Below are 20,309 nucleotides of genomic sequence, written 5' to 3' on the forward strand. Positions count from 1 at the left end.
TGATAGCAACATTTTAGTATGTCCTAAAGTCCATTGGGGGAAGCAGTGTACTTAGACAGATGAGTAGTCATCTAAGTTTATGAGACCATAGATACGGTCTAGCATTGCAAATTTGTCTTTATGCTTCCGCTGTTTTTCAGATAATATGAAAACGTGTTTATGCACTCATTATACTCCCCCAAAAATGGAAGGCATATACTGTTACAATTTATAACATTTTCTTGATTGTACATCATTGGTAAATCACTTTTAAGGTAGCATTATATGCTAATCTTAGTTGTATAATAATAAACTAGAGATACATAAACTCTCCTAACTGCAAATATAGACCTCTATCTAGCTTAAGGGATGTGAGTTGAATTTAGCTCAAATGTACTTTAATTCAAATACTGTTCTTGTATTAATACAAAATATATTCTGTACATTGAAATATTTTACCATCAAGCTATGGACCAACATTTTAAAATCCTTTTATAAGAGAATGAAATTATGCTGGCTATTGATTACTAGACCATTACAGCCTTAATAATAGCTTTCAGTTCAGCATTTCCTTGCCTTTTCCTCTGATCTTTTTGAACTATGTACCATATAGCACAATCAATATTGCATATATTAGACCATTTACGTTAACTCTCGAAAATCCAATAGGTCTCCATTTTTAAAGGAAATAACAATTTCGTCTCATTGTGTCCAAAAATTGTAAACCAATTAAAGAAATATTGACTTGGGAAAACAAACAAGAATTTATTATATCCTTTTTCCTTATTTCACATTGTGGTCCCGATCCTGCTCCCATAGAAGTGAATGGGAGTTTTGCTGGCCCTCGGCTGTGGAATTCCCTTCCACCAGAAATCAGGATGACCACGTATCTTGCCACCTACCAAGCGAAAAGTAAGACCCACATCTTTGCAAAAGCCTTTTCACCATAACAACCTAAAAGAATGGCCTGGCATCATTACCCTAAAGATAAGTGAAAGAAATATTTCACCCAAAATAATTATGCACAGTCTAATATGAGGGAAGGAGAAGAATATAGTCCTACAGGTGGTTTGATGTCTTATGTAATGTTATTGGTACACAGAAACTGCAGTGGTGTGATGCCTATGTAGGCAAATGCAGGATCTCATAAGTAAGGCTCCTATTCTAGACCAAAACAAATTTCCTGATATATTGCTGAGGGATCCAATCCAAAGCCAGATGAAATCTTTTCATTGACTTCAGTGGGCCTTGGATGAGACCCTTGATAAAAAGCTAAGTCTTAATTTAAACTTGAAATCCCTAAACAGACCATTAAAAATAGTATACGAAATGTAGGAATGGAGCTATTCGATTTTTCTCTGACGTGACTAGCGAAGTGTTAAGTCCTAAAATGTATGTGCTGTTTTCTATGCAATGTAAACCGTAGAAATATGGATAAATTCTCTTTAGGTGATATACAACATTCTTTAATCTACACAAATCAGTATCTTATTGTATTCAGTATATTCAGAGAATTACTATCTATTAAGAAAGGTGGTGCATAAAGGCCAAACTCAAAATATTTGTTATGAAATTATATGCACAACATATTGTGAAATGTCAGTGCATTATAAAGAAATCCTAAATGTGTGCGAATAGGCTGAGCAGAAAAGTAACATGAGATGCTCATATGTAAGCACCAAATTCTGTAACCCTTATTCATGTTAAACAGGGCCTATGCATGTGAGTAATCCCACTGAAGACTTGCATGAGTAAATGCTACTCAATACAAGTAAGGGTTTCAGAATCTGGCTTTGTGGATCATCAAAAGATCCCCTAATGTGGATGACAAAAAATTTTAATGTGAGAATTTATATTCTGATTTAGTTACTCTTCTATAGAAGAGATATGAGTACAAAAGCCTTTAAAAAGTTAAACTGTTCTACCCTTTATTTTGTATGATCTAGCATCTTTGAGAATTGTAACCTTTCCTTTAAAATCCTACAGTGGAAATGTTGAATATTATACTCATTGCCCCATTGTACATTTTATTATACCTTTGTCATGAACATATATTTACCATGTCCTTAAGGTCAAATGTGCTTGTTGCAATATAATCATTTCTTAACATTCTTGATTTTAGCTACTGAGAGTACAGTTTAGAATGCATTTCCTGTGTCGTCTTCTACTAATAAATAGGGCTTCTGAGTTTGGGTTTAGACAATAAACATCAATAGAGCACCCTAATACACAAATAAGTAAATTAAATAAATGAAAATTGGTGTTTACCCAGTAATCACTAGAAAAATACTGGAAATGGTTACTTGTATCTAAAGTCTTGTCTACATGGACCAGTAATGCAGATTACGGGGGTTTGCTTTCTAAAGCACATCAACATGTTGCACTGTGTAGAACCCTACTGGTAAGCACTAAAGCTTCCCTAGTGAGCTTTAATGTAGTGCTCTTTGAAACAGAACTACATTAAAGTGCACTAGGGAACATTACAAAGAGATCTCTCATTACAGTATCTACTTCTGTAATGACTAACATATATAATAGACATTACTCATGACAGTATATACAAAGAAAGATCCCTAAACCCCCCTCTACCCTGATTTTTAGACATGTACATAAAAACCAAAATAAATCTCAAAAAATGAAATTAACCCCCCAAAACAGAAGCCCTCCTAATAAATGGCTGAGAAAATCAGAATGTGGCAAAAGACTGTACTTCAGACTCAGAAAACAGAGAGTACTCCCATGCATGCATCTTCTGTCTTTTTTGTATATCTTTGTAGGAACCCACAGCATTTATCACATAATGTGTATGCAGTTGATTTCCCTATTTTAGAAGATGAATTCAGTTTTTACAACATGATTCTTTGTCTTCTTTTCATAGGCATTTCCTATTTAAACATGGATCTGGTTCTTCAGCTATCTTCAGTGCAGCCAGTCAGAACTATCCTTTAACATCCAATACGGTTTACTCTCCACCTCCTAGGCCACTTCCTAGAAGTACATTTTCTAGACCTGCCTTCACTTTTAACAAACCTTACAGGTGCTGCAACTGGAAGTGCACTGCTCTGAGTGCTACAGCTATTACAGTTACTCTGGCACTGTTGTTAGCCTATGTTATTGGTAAGCCTTTTATTTCCTTTCTTTACCCTTTCTGTTCAATTACTATACTTGTTTTCACCTTAATATAAATATCATGTTTTACTAATAACATTTGCAGGGGAGTGCTTCATAAATCCCAGAAAGCAAAATACAACCTAGGCCAGGGATTGAAAATAACATGGAACTCTAATTAACTCATATTCTGTTAACCACAAATACTGCCTATTAAAAAAAAGAAATATTATTCAAGACAGCATGTTTACACTAGTTGAGGACTCCCACTGGTTTTAATTGCTGTCATTGACTATTTTCCCTTAAATTAAAAGTTGGTCTGATTTTCACACTGAGTTATAACTTTTGCTGCTACTTCTATAATTTTAAATAATGTTGATAAAGAACTTTCAATCGGATTTTGCCTTGCTAGCAACATTTAGTTTCTCTAATGTGATCACAAATTAAAACACTGATACTGTCTCCTTAATCTCAGTTTCTTTGACTAGATTTGCAGCTATCTTTAAATATACTTAATATTTGTGCCATATTTTCTTTATAAGATATATTTTGCTGTTGCTATATTGAATTTATGTTTGATAAAAAAAAAATGTTGCACAGATTGAAATGCACTTTTAATTCATTTCAGGCTCATTTTTGCTTAGTAAATAACTCTGCAGTTTTGTTATTACAATGCACTGACAGAATTAATCAAAATGGCTAAACTCTCCTTCCTCCTTTTGGAAGAAGAATATTGTAATTGGGCTTGGAGTCACTGTGATTAAAAATCATACTTACTTGACAGCAAATCTTATTGACTTTCTAGGTGACATTTTAGTTTCACTGAACATTAATTTCCACATTTGGATGGTTTTGTAGTCTAAAATTTGAGTTTTATAAAATATATGAATTCTAAAACATATGACTGTAATATTCTCCAAACAAATGGATTGTTTTGTAGATTTGTGTATACACTCACACACACGCACATACTATTATTTCTTAGTTTATATAGTGATCACTTTATAAGCAAGCAAGAGTTGAAGTATCCAATACATATTTGTGCCTTGAGTATGAATACTAAAAATGGGGTCACCTGAAAGAGAGGGCACCAGTTAGCAAAAAAGTATTCAGAGATGTTTAGGTATACCAGATATCTGCAATACCGCCAAGCATGGCAGGGTCTACATATAGTTTTGCATAGTCATTGGACATACTCTCTTCAGAATCAATAATTACGGGAATCATACCGCAGTACAGATTGGCATTATCTCTTAAAGTGCTACCACCTAAAAAAAAATCAAGTGACTTAGCCCTGGTCTACTCTACAAAATTAAATCGACATAATGCAGCTTATGTCAGCTCAACTATGTCAGTGTACATATTACAGCCTTGTGCCCTACTACACTGACATAATAACTCCACTTCCACAAAATGGGTAGGGCTAATGTCGGTGTAGTTAGGCCAACGCAGTGTCCATGTAGACACTGTGTTACCAATCCGCTGTTGGCTGCCATTCTTGTCAGTTTCATGGCTCCATGCTGGAGCTGTGAAACTGACAAGAAAGCACTCCCCACTCCCAGCCGGGCTGCTGCCCAGCTCTCCACTCCACTGCACTGAGGCTCCCGGCTCCCCACTCCCAGCGGAGATCAGGGAGGTAAGAGCCGGGCCGCTGCCCTGCTCCCAGTGGAGAGCAGGGAACGGAGGTGGCGGGCAGCCAGCGGGGAGCCTGTGGGACAGCCAGGCTCCTTGTGGGGAGCTGCAAGCGGACCCGAGAGCCTGGGCTCTCAGCTCCCCACACTGCCCCACTTAGCTTGGTGGAAGCGCTCCCGATGAGGACTTGCACCACCGACCGAAAGAGGATAGTGTGTCATGAACCACTGCTGCAGTAATTACTGCAGTGGCTGTAAGTCGACCTAATATCGGTCAACTTAGGTTTTTAGTGTAAACATGCCCTCAGGGGTTATGGGGTAAGAAGCCTTTTTGCTTCTCGTTTTTATTTCAAATTTTGTCTAAGTTAATAATGACAACGTCATTAGTTTTTGGTTGGTGCTCAGTGGCTTACATGATGAGTTTGTTTTCAGTCCTGTTTCTAGTAAACAGATTCCATTTTTCAAAAATCTCTGTCACCAATGATATTGTCTTTGTCAATCTCTGCAGCAAATTCTTTCAGTGAAGGGACATAGAGGCTGAACTGCCCTCTTATGTCTACCTAAAAGGGTACGTTAGTGGGGCAATGTGGTTTGCATAGCTGCTGTTTTGCCTTGTACTGTTTCCTATGATCTGTAGCTGTTTTGTGACTAAATAGTGGACTTCAGTTTCCAGTATCAAAAAATATATCCCAAGAATTCTTTTTTGTGTCTTTTCCCTCATTTTTGTTTGGTTTTTTGCATTTGATTGATTAAATATTTTCAATAAAAAATGTAAGTAATATATTTTTCTTGCTGGACCCTGAGAGAGATGAAAAACATCACATTGGTGTATAGAGTGAGAGTATACAGTACACGGTAATTAAAACAATGCTGCCATGTAAGTTTGATATTGATGAAGATCTTGCTTTGTTCTGCAGTGCTAATTTTGTCTAAGAAACATTGAAGAGCCCAAGGTCCCTACCTCCAACATAAACACTTTTTTTACAGTTTTACAAAATAATGTTTTGAATATAAAACCTGTCTGTACAATAATAATATTAGGGGGTATATTCTAAAGATGTGCCAAAAACTTCACTGCTGTTGAATCTATTGAAAAGATATGGGAAAACCCATGTTTGTGAAAAATAAAAATGTTGCTTAGAATTTTCAAAGTGCATTATGGGGTTTGGGTCCCCGAATCCCATTGAATTTCAAAGTGATTTTGGTGCCTAACTCCCTTCAGTGTCATTGAAAATCCTACACATTGATGTTTTCCCCTGTCTTTCCACCAAACACAAAACTGAGTTATTTTATGCCACCACCACCTGAATCCTATCTTGCTCTTTTGGAGCTGTAGTTGGTTGAGTGAAGTGTCCTGCAGCAGCTATCTAGCCAACGTCTCCCAAGGCAGAGTTGTATCATAACTAAACAGCCATTGGAACTGCTTTCAGTTTTCCAATTGAAAATTACACATGCAAGACTCATTTATATGTATTGGAATGAGCAGTAGCCTGGCATCTTGTATGCACAAAGCTTCAATAAGAATGTTGTGTGTGGAAAACTGAAGTGGGAGTTGGCACAATCACTGTTCCAGTCTGAGAATAATATATACCAACGTTTCTCAAATAGGGGGTCATGATCCATAGGCAAGATGCAAAAGTGTGGCCAGAGGAGAGAGACTAAAATAGCTAATGGCTGCTAAGACCCAGAAGGAACAAGCTAAGGAGAAGGAAGGAGGAATAGTTCTTCCTCCTTTCTCCTGTGTCTGCCTCCCCATTGCTGCTGCGGTTTGTCAGTCTTCCAACCCTCCCTTCCAGCGTTTAAAGATAATGAGGTGTCTCCTCCTCACAGCTTCTCACTATCTTTAAGCAATGCTTCCCTGAGGCAGAGAACACTGTAAGTGGATTGATAGGAAGAGGAGGAAAGGGGACAAAGTACCTTCCCTAGCTGTCTCTCAGCACCCTTGCTCAGCAACATACAGCATCAGCTCCCACTCAGAAGAAGGTACCCCCATCCAGCATGCACCATCCACCCTCATCCAAAACCAGCAGTGTTATCTTCTTGTGATCCCAGTTCCCCCATCCCACAATATACTCCTCTCAAGAAGCTCTGTTTAACAAATGCAGCAGCATTCTATATTAACCAAAGTTTCTGACACCTGATTCAATGTGTAGCCCCATTAATTGCTCATTGAAGTAATCTAGCCGACAGGTGACAAATTCCTAGATGCTATTAGCAACAGAAGGAAAGTTTTGACTTTCTAGTCTAAGACAGATGGGAAAGTGGGCTTGGCCACTGCTGGTATGTGATTGTTTAAAAGCAGCTGAGTGTGTAATAAGCTGCCCTTATTGTGAACTTGTGTAACAATTGGAGGGCATATTAGGAAAGTCCATAGATTTTATTTCAACCTCATCTGGTTGCTTTCCTTATCCCACCAATACCGTCTCACTTCATCCCTCATCCTGCCACTGGGCAAAGTGCTCAACCACCTTTACTGGAGATTAGAGCTGGATGTCATCAGTACGCTGATGGGTACCATAAGTCCTGCCTCCTTATTAGCCCTTCTAATGTATTCAACAAAGGATGGGATAAGCCCCACAGAACCCCACAAGTGCCTTAAGTGGACATCTATATTTATCATAGTCCTCCCAACAATGTCTGTGATAGAACATTGCCTTCTAGTTGTGTGAGAAATATGTATTTCTTTAATAGATATTAAATATTCTGTAGGAAGGATAGTAGAGAATAATTTCTCTTTAAATGGAAGAATATCATTTTTTAGACTTGAAAATGTGTGTTAAATTGGGAAATTTCCCAAGATGCATCTATCTTTTTGTTTATCCAGGAAAGTGTTTTAGTTCTAAAAGTTCTGTAGTAAATGCAGATACTTGTTAACTGGGGTATTCAGATTTAATATTCACCGTGGCCATATCTGGCAGATTAAATATTTAAATATGTTCAGAGTCTGCTGTTATGAGTCAGGTTCCTTAATTCTTTTCCTTTGTTAGGGATGAATAATAGCATATAAACTATTTTGAAAGTTCACTTGTTCACTAGGGTTTCATATTTGCATATCTTTTCATGCCAAGAATTTAAATGTTCATGTTTTAAATAAGAGTAGGTGAATGTATGAAAAGATTTTGTAATCATACTCTGTGAAATACTCTACAATTAAAATTCACTCAGCAAATCTTTTCCTTTCACTCACTGTGATTCACATTGGGTTGAATCCTGCAATCCTTACTCAAGGGAAGTTTTGTTAAAGTCTGGGGCAGTTTTGCTGGAGTAAGAACTACATGCTTGGGTCCAAACTGTGTAGCGGTATCACTAAACTACGCATACAGAACCTGTTCCTACTCCCAATAAAGTCATTAGGAAAACTCCCATTGACTTCAGTGTTGCAGGATCAAATACTAGATAGAGCACTGGTCTGGGATTCAGGAGACCTGGATTCTGTTTCTAGCACAGGCATCCTAGGTGACCTTGAGCAAGTTACTTTATCTCCCTGTGCTTCAGTTTCCCCATCTGTAAAATGGGGATAATGAGACTGACCACCTTCTTAAAGCACTTTGAGATGTACTGATGAAAAGTGCTATATAAGCGTCAGGTGGTGGTGTTGTTAATGTTGTTGTTACTACTACTACTATTATGAAGGATAAGGGGAAACTTGCAAATGACAAAATCAAACTGTCCTTCTATTATAATAGAAGTTGCCATGTGGGAAGCTGTGATATCAGGCCAAATGAATGTAGATACTTTGTTAATATGTAAGCCTGCTCTTATGCATATCATTCAGCAACTTAGTGTGCTGTTGAAACTGTTTTCTTTTTGCCGATTCAGACTAACACGGCTGCTACTCTGAAACCTGTTTTTCCTGTTGTTAGACCTAAAAGCTATATATCACAATTTTGGATGGACCCACATCTAAACCCCAGATCAGAACAACTCCCATTCATAGTGGGTGTTGGAAATCCAAACCTGATTCCAGCTCCTATATTTGTAATTAGCCAAGCCAAAAATTTGGATCCAAACACCCTGAATGTGGTTTACTTCTCTCTAATCAAAAAATGAAATATTTTCCTTATAACTAGCTAGATCCATTTTTGTTCTTTTAGACTCTCTGTACCAATGGGAACACCATAGGGAAAGTCTGAAAGCTTTAGCTGAAAGCATCCACTTGTTCTATGTTTTTCTGTCTTTTGAACTACCAGTCAGTAAGAAGTTTTTACTACATTTTGTCTACTTTCTCATTTTTAATCTATAAACCACTGCACATACTCTTTTGCTGTTACCACTGATGTAAATGCATCTCATACATAGATCAAGGGGAGTATAGAAGTAGTTGTTTGAAAAGCAGCACAGACTGATTTTTTGACAATCTATAGTCACAGTGTTCAACCTACCAAATCTCCTGAACTGCAGAATTTACGTTTTAGCTTTAGCTGCGTGCGCTCCTATGAATACGTTGCAAACTCATAATAATTGTTGCCAAGAGCAAAGAAAATGCTGATTGCATACAGAGGGTATTTGGGGTGTGGTGTTTCCAACTGAATCAAAGCATGTACGTGTTTACTTTTCTTCTATCCTCTCATATATGTTTTGGCAGTCAATGTATTGGTGTCAATCTTTGTAGCAGGGCGCTACAGGGCCCTCTTGGCTCCTACCCTGCTGTGCTGATAAAGTCACTACGTGACCCTGGGATTCAGTAAGCCCTGGTGCCGTTTATTTACAGGCTGTGCTACCACCACCTTTTCAGCATACACAGCTTGGGGTCTAGTGTCTGCACCCAGGAGGGAAGAGCTATCGCTCTGCTTCCGCTCCCTCGCTCCTCCTTTCCCCCTGGCTTCCTTCTGCCCAGCCTTTTATACAACCCCTAGCTAATTGGGCAGGCAACTGTCTCCCATTCCCCAATTAGGCACAGGTTTTCTCTAGCCAGCTCCAATGTACTTCCCTTAACAGGAGCTGGTGTGACAGAGGGCTGAGTCAGCAGTTCTTGCCCAGCACCGTGTCAGTCTTGAACACAATTACTTGAATGTACTAATTAGCCAATTGAAGATGTCAATAAGACACGAATGTATGCAACACACCAGAAGAAGGGTTAATGCATTTTATCAGTGTTTGAGAAGGGCAATACATGCAGCAGCTTCTCTCGTGATTCTTGAGAGGCTGATCGAGCTTTTGAGTAGCTAACAGTTTACTAAATTGCCAACAGGATGAAAGACTGAATAAAGAAAACAAGTTATACATTAACCTATGTGTCCATATGTAAGATGGCAATGTGAAATCAACCAAATCCGCCTCTTAATGCTGATACCATCTACAGCACATGTAAATAACTTGTATTTTATAGGGTTGTCCATGTCTCTACATGGCTAAAAATTGGTATATGTTCTTTTCCAACTTTACTGGATTAGGCCATTTAAAATTTGAGGAAAATGAATTGCACAAACATTTCATACAATAAATGCCACATAAGTTATGGATGCATAGCTAGAGATAATCCTTCTGAGATATACACTTCATGAATTGTTCTACAAATGGATGAATCTCAAGATGTCAGCAAAATAGCAAATCATTTGGGTCCTTGTTATGCTTTAGTTTGTTTTAAGACTTAAGAAGGATATAATCAGCATCAGTAAACACCGAGTCTGTTGCAGGGTGAATATTTGCCCAGTTTTACCTTCACTCATTAATCTTACTTTTTTCCCCCAGCTGAAAAAATGTCTGAGATACATTATTAAAGATATTAATATTTTTCTTTCCTCTAATGTTGTTGTGTTCTTTTAGAAAGGGATGAATGTATATAAAATGTAGTACCTACTAAAAAGCCAGTATAACTGATTGTGGGTGGAGAATTGGAGAGATGAAATATGACAAGATTAGTTTTTTCCTGAGAAGAAACAGTATATAGAGAAATAAAGATACAGGCTCCGATGCCACTGATTTATGGGGCTATGTATGTGCAGGTTTAACAGGATAACTCGTAGGATCAGAAATATAGGTAGTTTTTAGGTTTTTTTAAATCTCTAAACACAGTACAGAAGAAAAACAAAGCAAACACCTTGACCAAATACATCAAGACAACTTTCATAGAAGAACTTAAATCTCAACAGTGCAGAAATGCTAACAGTCCCTTCTCAGACATTTAACAGTCTCCAACACAGCTTCATGCATAAGTATATAGAGAATGAGAGAAAAATGATAAATAACACTGTGACAGATATGGCAATTTCCTGCAATATCCTTGAAAACCTTATTGTATTAAATTTTTGTATTACTGTGGGCCGGAATTGTATGTAATCTCTTGGAGGGGCGGGGGGAGGAGATGTGACCGATGCACGAATTAGGAGTTCAAAAGATTATTTTGAAAATATGCCAGACAAGTATCGATTTATGAGACAATAAATGTTAACTGGATTTCCCGGGTATTCCCTAGGAAGAGGCTTCCGTTTGAGGAGAGATTAATAAGACTGGGACTTTTCAGCTTGGAAAAGAGGCAACTAAAGGGGGATATGATAAAGGTCTATAAAATCATGAGTGGTATAGAGAAAGTAAATAAGGAAGTGTTATTTACTCCTTCTCATAATACAAGAACAAAGGGCCACCAAATGAAATTAATAGGTTGCAGGTTTCAAACAAACACAAGAAAGTATTTTTTCATGCAACGCATTGTCAACCTCTGGAACTCCTTGCCAGCGAGTGTTGTGAAGGCCAGTACTGTAACAGGGTTCAAAAGGGAGCTAGATAAATTCATGGAAGATAGGTCCATCAATGGCTATTAGCCAGGATGGGCAGGAATGGTGTCCCTAGCCTCTGTTTGCCAGAAGCTGGGATTGGGTGACAGGTCATGGATCACTTGATGATAACCTGTCTGTTCATTCCCTTTGGAGCACCTGCCATTGGCCACTGTCAGAGGACAGGATACTGGGCTTTATGGACCTTTGGTCTGACCCAGTATGGCCGTTCTTATGTTCTTAAGAGGTTAATGTAAATTAACCAACTATTATCCGGTTATGCAAATACCCAGCCTTTTCAAGCTAGTCCTGAGGAGAGGGTTATCATCTGCTGATTACCTATTAAAGAAGGCCAAGATCAAAGGCCTGAGCTGTATTTAAAAAATATAAAAAGGACTGATCTACCTAAGGCCTTGTCTACACTGCCACTTTACAGCACTGCAACTTTCTCGCTCATGGGTGTGAAAAAACACACCCCTGAGCACTGCAAATTTCAGCGCTGTAAAGTGGCAGTGTAGACAGTGCACCATTGTGAGCCGCACTGGTAGCCCCTCGTGTGCCGCGACTATACAGCCAAGTTAAAGCACGTTGCTAGTGAAGACATGCCCTATCTTTCATTCTGGATCTAAGATGGTTATGAACTTTAACCCTGAGGAAAACTCAGCTATGGGTTTTGAAGGTCTAGAACCTTCCGGAGCCCTAGGTTGGCATTGAGGTGACCTCTAGTAAGCTTTTTAGCATGCATGTAGGTTTTTATTTTCTAATATGTTTTCTCTGTAATGTTTTACCTAAAGAAGAAATGAGCCCTTGAGGGATGTTGGAGGGGGAATACAGGTACAGTTACCCCAAAATTGTGACAAATATATTTTATAAATCTCTAGAAATTATTGAAAGATCTTAACCATGTATAACAATAATAATAATGTGATTTTAAGGTCTTCTGTCTTGAGTTGTAATATAGAAAAGGGTGAGTTCTAGTTTTCCCTTGACGTATATGTCCTGATTTGTACATTTGTCACTGGTCTATATGGAATAAAGCGGCACCTATCACCAGAATAATTTGGGGTATAGGAAAGAAACAGATCTCTTGACAGGTTTGGGGGACTTTAAATGACAAGACCATTGTTTGAAAGCATGTTTGTGACATGTTAGAAGTAGTCCTGATGGACTTGTTTAGTGGGTATAATACAGATAAGGCAGATCTGTAACTAGGCATTTTAGCACCGGGGGTGAGCAAGCATATTTGCCCCCTACTGGGTTTTTTAAGCTAATTTGAATTAGGATATTATAGAGTAATGAGAGTGCATTTATTTTTGCATATCACTACAGTACATAGACGATAAAAGTTACTGTATGATTCTTTTAAGTGTCGCATTAATTTCACATAATCCTTTAACATCCTTATAGTATCCTCCTATATAACCTTTAAACTCATTGACAGGCACAGAAAAAAACATGGACTGAAAATAATCGTACCATAAATATGGATATTGCAATGACTTAATGGCATGAAACTTGTTCAGAAAAACATAAAATTGCATTTCTGTTTTTATATATATATTTTAAAAAAGTGATACTGGTGGTTTTCCATCACCCCACAGTGAGACTGTAGCTCGAATAAACAGCCACCTCTTTCAGTGACACATCAGAGAATAAAAGGGACTCAAGTAAACAAAGAATGAATTTACCAGAGAGGTGCATTATCTAGCAATCGAATTACCAACATAGCATCTGACTCTGTATAAGCAGAAGCCACCCTTTCTCTGGCCTTTATATGAGGGAGACAGCCATTTTGCAGGGGAAAGGATGTAAGATTTCTGTTTTTTACCTGTTTGCATAGTGATTTTAGTTTTCTAAGAAGAATATTGATTATTGTTTGCTTGCTGGTACAATATTATAGTTCGCTTATACCTGATAATTTTTCCTGTGGAATCCTGCCAAGCATATGGTGATAATACCCCTTTAAAGGGGAAGGATCATATTAGCATGGCTTGTTTGTATAAGGCCACTGTGGGAAGTATCATTCAGTGGGGGAAGCTATGCTGTGACAGCTGATAAGAGGCATGATGCATCCTGCATCTTGGAAGGGGGTTAGACTAGATGACTCTTGCGGTCCCTTCTAACTGTATGGTTCTGTGACATTTGACTTCTGGCCAGGCGAGGCCCCTCACACCTAAGTGTGGAGACAGAAGAAAGTATATGGTTGTGATTGTGAAATCAGATTATGCCTTGCTTATCAGTTGGCCCTGACAGTGTCAATTCCCTGATGTGTGAGTGCACCTTGCTGGAGTTAATGGAGCATTATAACAGTGGATCAGAGGGAGGTTCCTTATTCTATTCTCTGTAATACCGATTGAATCAGGATGGGGCAGCAACAAGTAAGGGTGGGTCATAGTAAGAGGAAAACACAGCTAAAGGAGGAAGCAGGGTGTGTTTTACCATTACAGAGTGTTGATTAAAAAGGCATGTTTTACTTTACTTTCTTACAGGTTCTGCTGTTGCTTCCCCTACTGTAAATCACAAGCAGCCCCTCCAAACTAAAACTCACCCTTTGCTATATTACAACTATATTCTTTCTTGTCTGAACACTTCCTCCTAATCATGGAAGCCCCTCTGCCCCTACATGCTATTTTGTAAACAAGGCAAGTGACTCACCCTATCGGGGTAACTGTGCCCTCTGCCCCTCCCTGTGCTAGGGCTTTGCCCTCTGCCTCCATCTGGCAGTCCCTCACCCCCTTGGACTGAACCCCGGCTCCTACCCCCCCCCCCAATTTTGCTCTTTGGCCCCTCTCCTGCACCTTCCTCCAGCTGTTTGACCCCCCAAGCCAGTTTCTGCCCCCTGCTCAGACCTTCCCCATCCACCCTCAATTTGCCCCTTTCCCCCCTTTAACCCTTTTAATCCCCAGCAGAGCAGTAGCAATGAGCCAAGCAACACTCAGCTCCATGCATGCCTGCTGCCCTGCCAAGGTCCTAGGTGCTAGGTAGACTGCTCCGGATGGGGTCATTGAGCCTGTGATTGGTGGGGCGGGGGGAGTGGGGAGAGGAATGCTGAGCACTCTGGGTTCTGGCCGGATGTTGCTGGGCCCAATCCTGCAGGGGAGTTGGGGCAGACATCGCTGGGCCCAATCCTGCGCACCACCCCGTTTTTGCACCCCTGGCCACTCTGCACCCTGGGTGGCTTCCCCACTCACCCTGCCTTCATTATGGCCTGGAGATAAGGAGCTGAAGGGGAGTGATAAGTGCAGTTATATCAACTGGCTTTAGCACACGGAAGTCATCAGCACAAAAGTATGGTTCAGTATCTTGAATGTGTTTTGCTGTCTTTATCTCTGGCTCTGTATTGATATAGATGATATTAAAATACATTACGATTCTGTAGTGTTGTCTCTAAATACTCTGATTTTATGATGCAGCATCTGTTGCTTAGATGAGTCTTATCATAAAACTAAAAAGTCAAGCAACAATCAGCAGTTGTGGAGGAAATTCAAATCAGATGTTAAAAATAGGGTGACACAAATCTACAAAAGAATTTTTATTAGTATAAGAACATATGGTATTAGTTTCTGTAGTTTTCCACTAAATCATTGTTTTCTTAAAGTCTGATACAATAGTTTATTCTTAGTTGATGATTTGATTGTTTAATTAGGTGTCATTGGACTTCCAAAGAATAACCATTGGTCCATAGCACTTTGCATTCATAATGCCCTAGCCTTTTATCAGCATATTATCTGAGCATGCAAAGTCACTGGGCTTAGTTTTCAAAGGTGCTTAATCCATGCAGTTCCAGTGACTTCAGTGGGTTCTGCAAGTGCTCAGCCCCTCTGAAAATCGGACCCATTGTCAATGTAAGAGATATCACTTATTTCAGACACATTTACAACTCTCCCATAAAAAATACATTTGACGTTATCCCACTATTTATTACTAGAAATAGCAGACATCAGAGATGGGTGTTGGGTCGTCACATTAATATTATAGAAAATGTTGCACAAGTTCAAATACTCTGCTATTTTCCATTGTGTCCTGTCCTTTATTTCAGTCCCTTTTCACACACTGTAAAGGGCAGTAGTGCAAGTTTGGGTGTTAGCAGGTTGTAAGGTTGGACCAGGTTTTGAGAAACATATACCTCAATAACATGTTGGTAGACAATATCAATTGTGTAGCTTTCTACACCATTCAGAAAGCTCAGAGAATACAGTAGAATATACATTGTTAAACTCTTCAGGTTGGACCACAGCTGTGCAACCTTAAATCACATTAGTGAATACTTCAGTGGGATTACTTGAGTCCAGAAGTGCTTATCTAGGTGAGTAAGGGTTTCACAGCTGGATGTCTTAGGTTTCTATTCTGTATGATTCCAGGTCTGACTAATAGATACTAGCAGAGGCTTGTCTTAGAAATTTTGGACATTTCCAGTATAGTTACAAATCCTTAGCTCTACTGAAAGAAAGAGTTGTCAAAGGCCAATCAATCATACTTCATTGTGCTGTTTGCCAAGATTGTTTATTTCTGTCCCTAACTCTAACAGAGGTTTCAGTTTGAAATGTGAAACCAGGTTGGTCCTTATATGACAGAATATAAGAAATGATCCCTCTTTTTAATTGTCCCAAGGTTTTTATTCCTGAGGTATAAAAATGTGTTACTTATAGAGAGGAAAATGCTTACGAGTCAAGAGGGACATAATAGCCATGTGGCACAAATCTTCATTTCAGGAAAGGTTACCAGACCAGAAACCACTATCCCTTTCTTCACCTTGATAAATCATATCCAAATGAAGAATGTAGCAGTTGTAAGGCACAGAATCTCATAACCTGATCATAGCACAATGCTACTAGCATATTACTTAGAAGATCTAATGATAGATAAGCTGTCCTCCTCCAAATAGTGCAGCTTTGGCCCTAATTCTCATTTACACTGAAGCCACTTTACATCCCTGGCAGTGTATGAATTACATTTATACTCACTTTGTCTCCTTTATACTGACAAAGTAGTGTGAAGAGCCTTAGGACAACTGAAAATCAGGCTTGTATTTTTAACTTTCATCTGAACACTGTCACAGATCCCCAGGATCTGTGCTACACTCCAGTTTTTGAACAGTCTCTTGGAGGAACCCCTTTAGTGTGCCAGATTTCCCAAGTGTCTCCCTGCTCCTTCTGGGTAGGCCCCGCAGCCTTCCTGCCTCCTAGACTGAGCTACTGGACTCCAGCATGCCTGCTTCACACTGTGAGCTCGGCTCAGTGAGTCTAATTTAAATAGACTGCTGGTACAGAATAGACATGTACACTCTTCAGGGACTAATCATACCAGCCAGTATTTGCAGCAAAACCCCACACAGTGTTTTTCAAAACAAAGTAGAATGCATTACTCAAGTGGTACACTGCACTGCAAGTCCTTAGGTTAGCATAGAGAAATAATGGTCAAGCCACAGTTTAGCAGCCAAGCTGTAATGAACTCCATTTTTGGGCTCTGTCTCTCTCTGACTTCCTTCCTTACTCAGTTCCCAAGTGAAAGAGCTCAGCTTCTTCCAGAGCCCACACTTTGGGCTGATTTCCACTATGGGGAGATTGAAGCTGCTACAATTGATGAAGCAGGGATCAATTTAGCGGGTCTAGTGAAGACCCACTAAATCGATGACAGAGCACTCTCCCATTGACCCCAGTATTCCAGCTCTCCGAGAAGAGTAAGGTAAGTCGACCAGAGAGCGTCTCCCGTCGACTCAGCGCAGTGAAGACACCGGGGTAAATCGACTTAAGCTACGTCAACTTCCACTACATTATTCACATAGTTGGAGTAGCATAACTAGGTCAATTTACCCCGGTAGTGAAGACAAGCCCTTTATTCCCTGCTGGACACTCTGTCCTTTTTTTCCAGGCAGGACCATGCTGAGTTCACAACCCCCATGGCCGGAGCTTCCCACTGTTGAATGTCAATAACATGAATCATTGCAGCGTGCATTGTCTCCCTGGACCCTCTGTTGACCTGGGTCAGTTTCAACCAGTCCCTTAATAACTCTACTCATTCCACCCAAACAGGGAGGTGACACATGCACTTACATCTTTTAGCGTAGCCTGAGAGCAAAATTAATCTTCTTCCCCACACTGGGTAGCAATGCAAAGCCTAGGAGGAAACTGAGGATTCATAAAATATTGCAGAAAATTCCCACATGATCACAAACACCAATGCACATCATGACTTTATAGCATGGATGTAATCCAACATTGTAAACAGGACCAGTGTGCAATTGCAGAAAATAAATACTTTTCAAGTAGCTCAAGATTGTCTGATGAGGGGCAGAAACAATGGTCAGCTAATGAAGTCCATTCTGTCAAAACTACTGTAATTCTTAGATCTGATAGAGGAAGCTCTAATAAGATTTTCTAAAATAAATGAAAATAGCAGGGAAAGCAAAACAAAAGGCATTTTGTGCAGGTCGGTGATTTGGAGAGACTACACATTTGTGGGATTTTGTCCCCAAAAATTAGTCATGTGGGTTAGATACGTGCTTATTGCAAAGGGCACTTTTTTTTTTTTTTTTGGTCATCTCTTCACTGTTGAGAGTCTATTTTGCATTTGAGCCAAACCACACATTTCATATACTGCCAGACTTGCAGCACATAAGTTGACAAGCTGTGCTTACACAGAAGGTAGATACGAATAAATTAAATTAGATTATTGGCTTTATAAGCAGAAGGTATGGAATAATCTGGTTTACAAAATGAAACCTGAAAATCCCACTTTTGTATATTTCTGAGTCTTTACCTGAGTATGCTGCAAACTTACAAGACATGTAAGTTATCTTATCTAGAAATGTCAATTTCCTTTTGATTAAAAGTTGAGCAAAATAGGTCATTCTAATTATTTGCTTTGCAGATGAAGGGCCAGAGCCTTGGCCCTGGCAGTTCTGAGTTACCTCATTGGTGCAAAACAGCCAGAAAGTTACCTTAAAGGGGCAACCAAGGATTTCCTGTGATGGAGATGCCAGAGAGCCAGAGTTGCCACTGCTCCCTGGCTTCATTTAGGTGGTACGTTGAAGACAAGGCAGAGTATACAGTGCTCCGCTGTATCCTCAGGCAGCACAGCAGTCTGATGAGACCAAATGTAGCTGACAAAATTTAGAGCAGCCATAATAGGCCCAGGATTGAGGAAGTGGAAAGCAAGCTTAGATCCACCTTTGCCCCCACAGCATCCTACACTCTCGTCAGCTCTGCCGACTGTAAACTCTGTCCAACTTAGTAGCTGGACCAAAGTCTTTAATTTAATCCTATATCGTATTATTGTAAAAAAATATATTTACATTTATCTTTTGCAAGGAGGATCTAAAATTTTAGAATGACTTAAACATGTGTTATATAAATACAATATAATTGCAATTTGTACGTTAGCATCTGACATCTGCAGTGTACTCCAAAACACCATATAAAGAGAGGATCACATTTTTACCTCAAATGTGTTTCCTGCCTCCAAATCACCTCTATAGGAGCTATGTATAAGTCTGTGGGGGAAGAATGTAGTCATACAGTGACAAAGCTAAATAATAGTGGAGGGCTGGATAAATTGGGGTTTGGCACATCAGGAAAAGATATGTTTTCAGATTAGATCTCTAATAAGGTAAAAAGTCAAGGAGACAGAGTAATCAGGCTGGTTGTTCCAGAGAGCAAGAGAGTAGCACAAGAAGGTGCTTGTATTAACAGCAGTGAGAATGTGCAGAGAGGAAGCTAGTATTGTGCTGGCAAATGAGAAAGGAGAGTGCTTCAAATGGTAACATCCTTTGTGGTGTTTTAATAAAATCAAGTAAACACTTTCTGCATGGAGCTTCATTATCTTCCAGAGATGTTTGAAAGAGATTTAAAAGCAAACTTTCTTGAATCCTACTTGTGTATATTTAAAATAAAATGTAGTTTTTATCTGCATACTGCACCTCTATTATAGGGCAAACAGAAAGGCATTTTTGTAGAAATTATATTTAACTAAGAGAAAAGAAAAATATTAATGAAAATGTGGTGAAAAATATTAATGAAAATGATAAATAAATATGTGCTACTTCCTTTAGTGAGCTCCTGAAATAGTCTTCTCCAAGATTTAATGGCTTCCAGTGTTGTGTGTAAACTGGTTATTACCAGAGTAATACCTAGATTTGAAGTTAATTTGTCAAAGAGCTATAGTTCATACACATGAACTTGATGGTTAATATAATGAAAATTGGATTTATTTTAAGATTGCCAGCTAACCAGTTTCTGTAATGATAGAAGCCATTTAATTTAATCCAAGTAGAACTTATTTTCTGTTTAAACATCCAGCCTTATACATTGTTCAACGAGAAACCTACCTAGTGGTATCACATGTAATCTCCCATAGGCTACAAGTCAGGAGTCCAAGGCTGGCAAAGGGCATCATCTCTATAATGTAGTTGGTATTTTTCAGGAAGGAAACAGACTGTCAAACATACAAACAGTTCAGCTAGCTTGCCAAGCTTTGGCATGTACTACAGAAACTACAGTACTTCCCCAGCCGGAAGGGAAGACAAAGCAAACTAGGTTAATTGGTGAGAATGGCTGACGAAATGCATAATGTAGCCAAGCTAAAAAAGAAGTGGAACAAGGAAAAACATACATTGCACATTCAGCCCCCTGCCTTGTGACATACATCATATTACAGTGTATAACGTGGAAATGCAATTCATGAATATAAACCTGCTACAGAACCTCACGTTATATTTATTTGTATATATTATAATTAATTGCCAACTCTTTGTTAATATATAATAGAACCCACAGCCCTTGCTAGGATCAGGGCCCCATTATGCTGCATGCTACAGAAACACAGAGGTACAGCAAACATGGTGATCCCTGCTGATTCCATTATATGTACTAGTGATCTA

The 20,309-nt window shown here is 39.1% G+C and overlaps 1 protein-coding gene across 15 annotated transcripts in view; it reads left to right on the top strand.

Moving 5' to 3' along the window:
- TENM1 (teneurin transmembrane protein 1) overlaps positions 1–20,309 on the top strand; it is a 1,376,511-nt gene that overhangs the window by 1,168,188 nt on the left and 188,014 nt on the right. For 11 of the 15 annotated variants that reach the window (XM_065556633.1, XM_065556629.1, XM_065556628.1 and 8 more), the window contains 2 exons: positions 799–891; positions 2,858–3,096. The exons of 1 other annotated variant lie outside the window; for it this stretch is intronic. In XM_065556633.1, coding sequence (XP_065412705.1) covers positions 799–891; positions 2,858–3,096 — 332 coding nt within the window. The remainder of the gene's footprint in view (positions 1–798; positions 892–2,857; positions 3,097–20,309) is intronic. 3 more of the 15 variants (XM_065556636.1, XM_065556635.1, XM_065556637.1) reach the window with 1 other exon arrangement.

This window comes from Chrysemys picta, chromosome 9, assembly GCF_011386835.1.
Source record: "Chrysemys picta bellii isolate R12L10 chromosome 9, ASM1138683v2, whole genome shotgun sequence".
Classification (NCBI taxonomy): domain Eukaryota; kingdom Metazoa; phylum Chordata; order Testudines; family Emydidae; genus Chrysemys; species Chrysemys picta.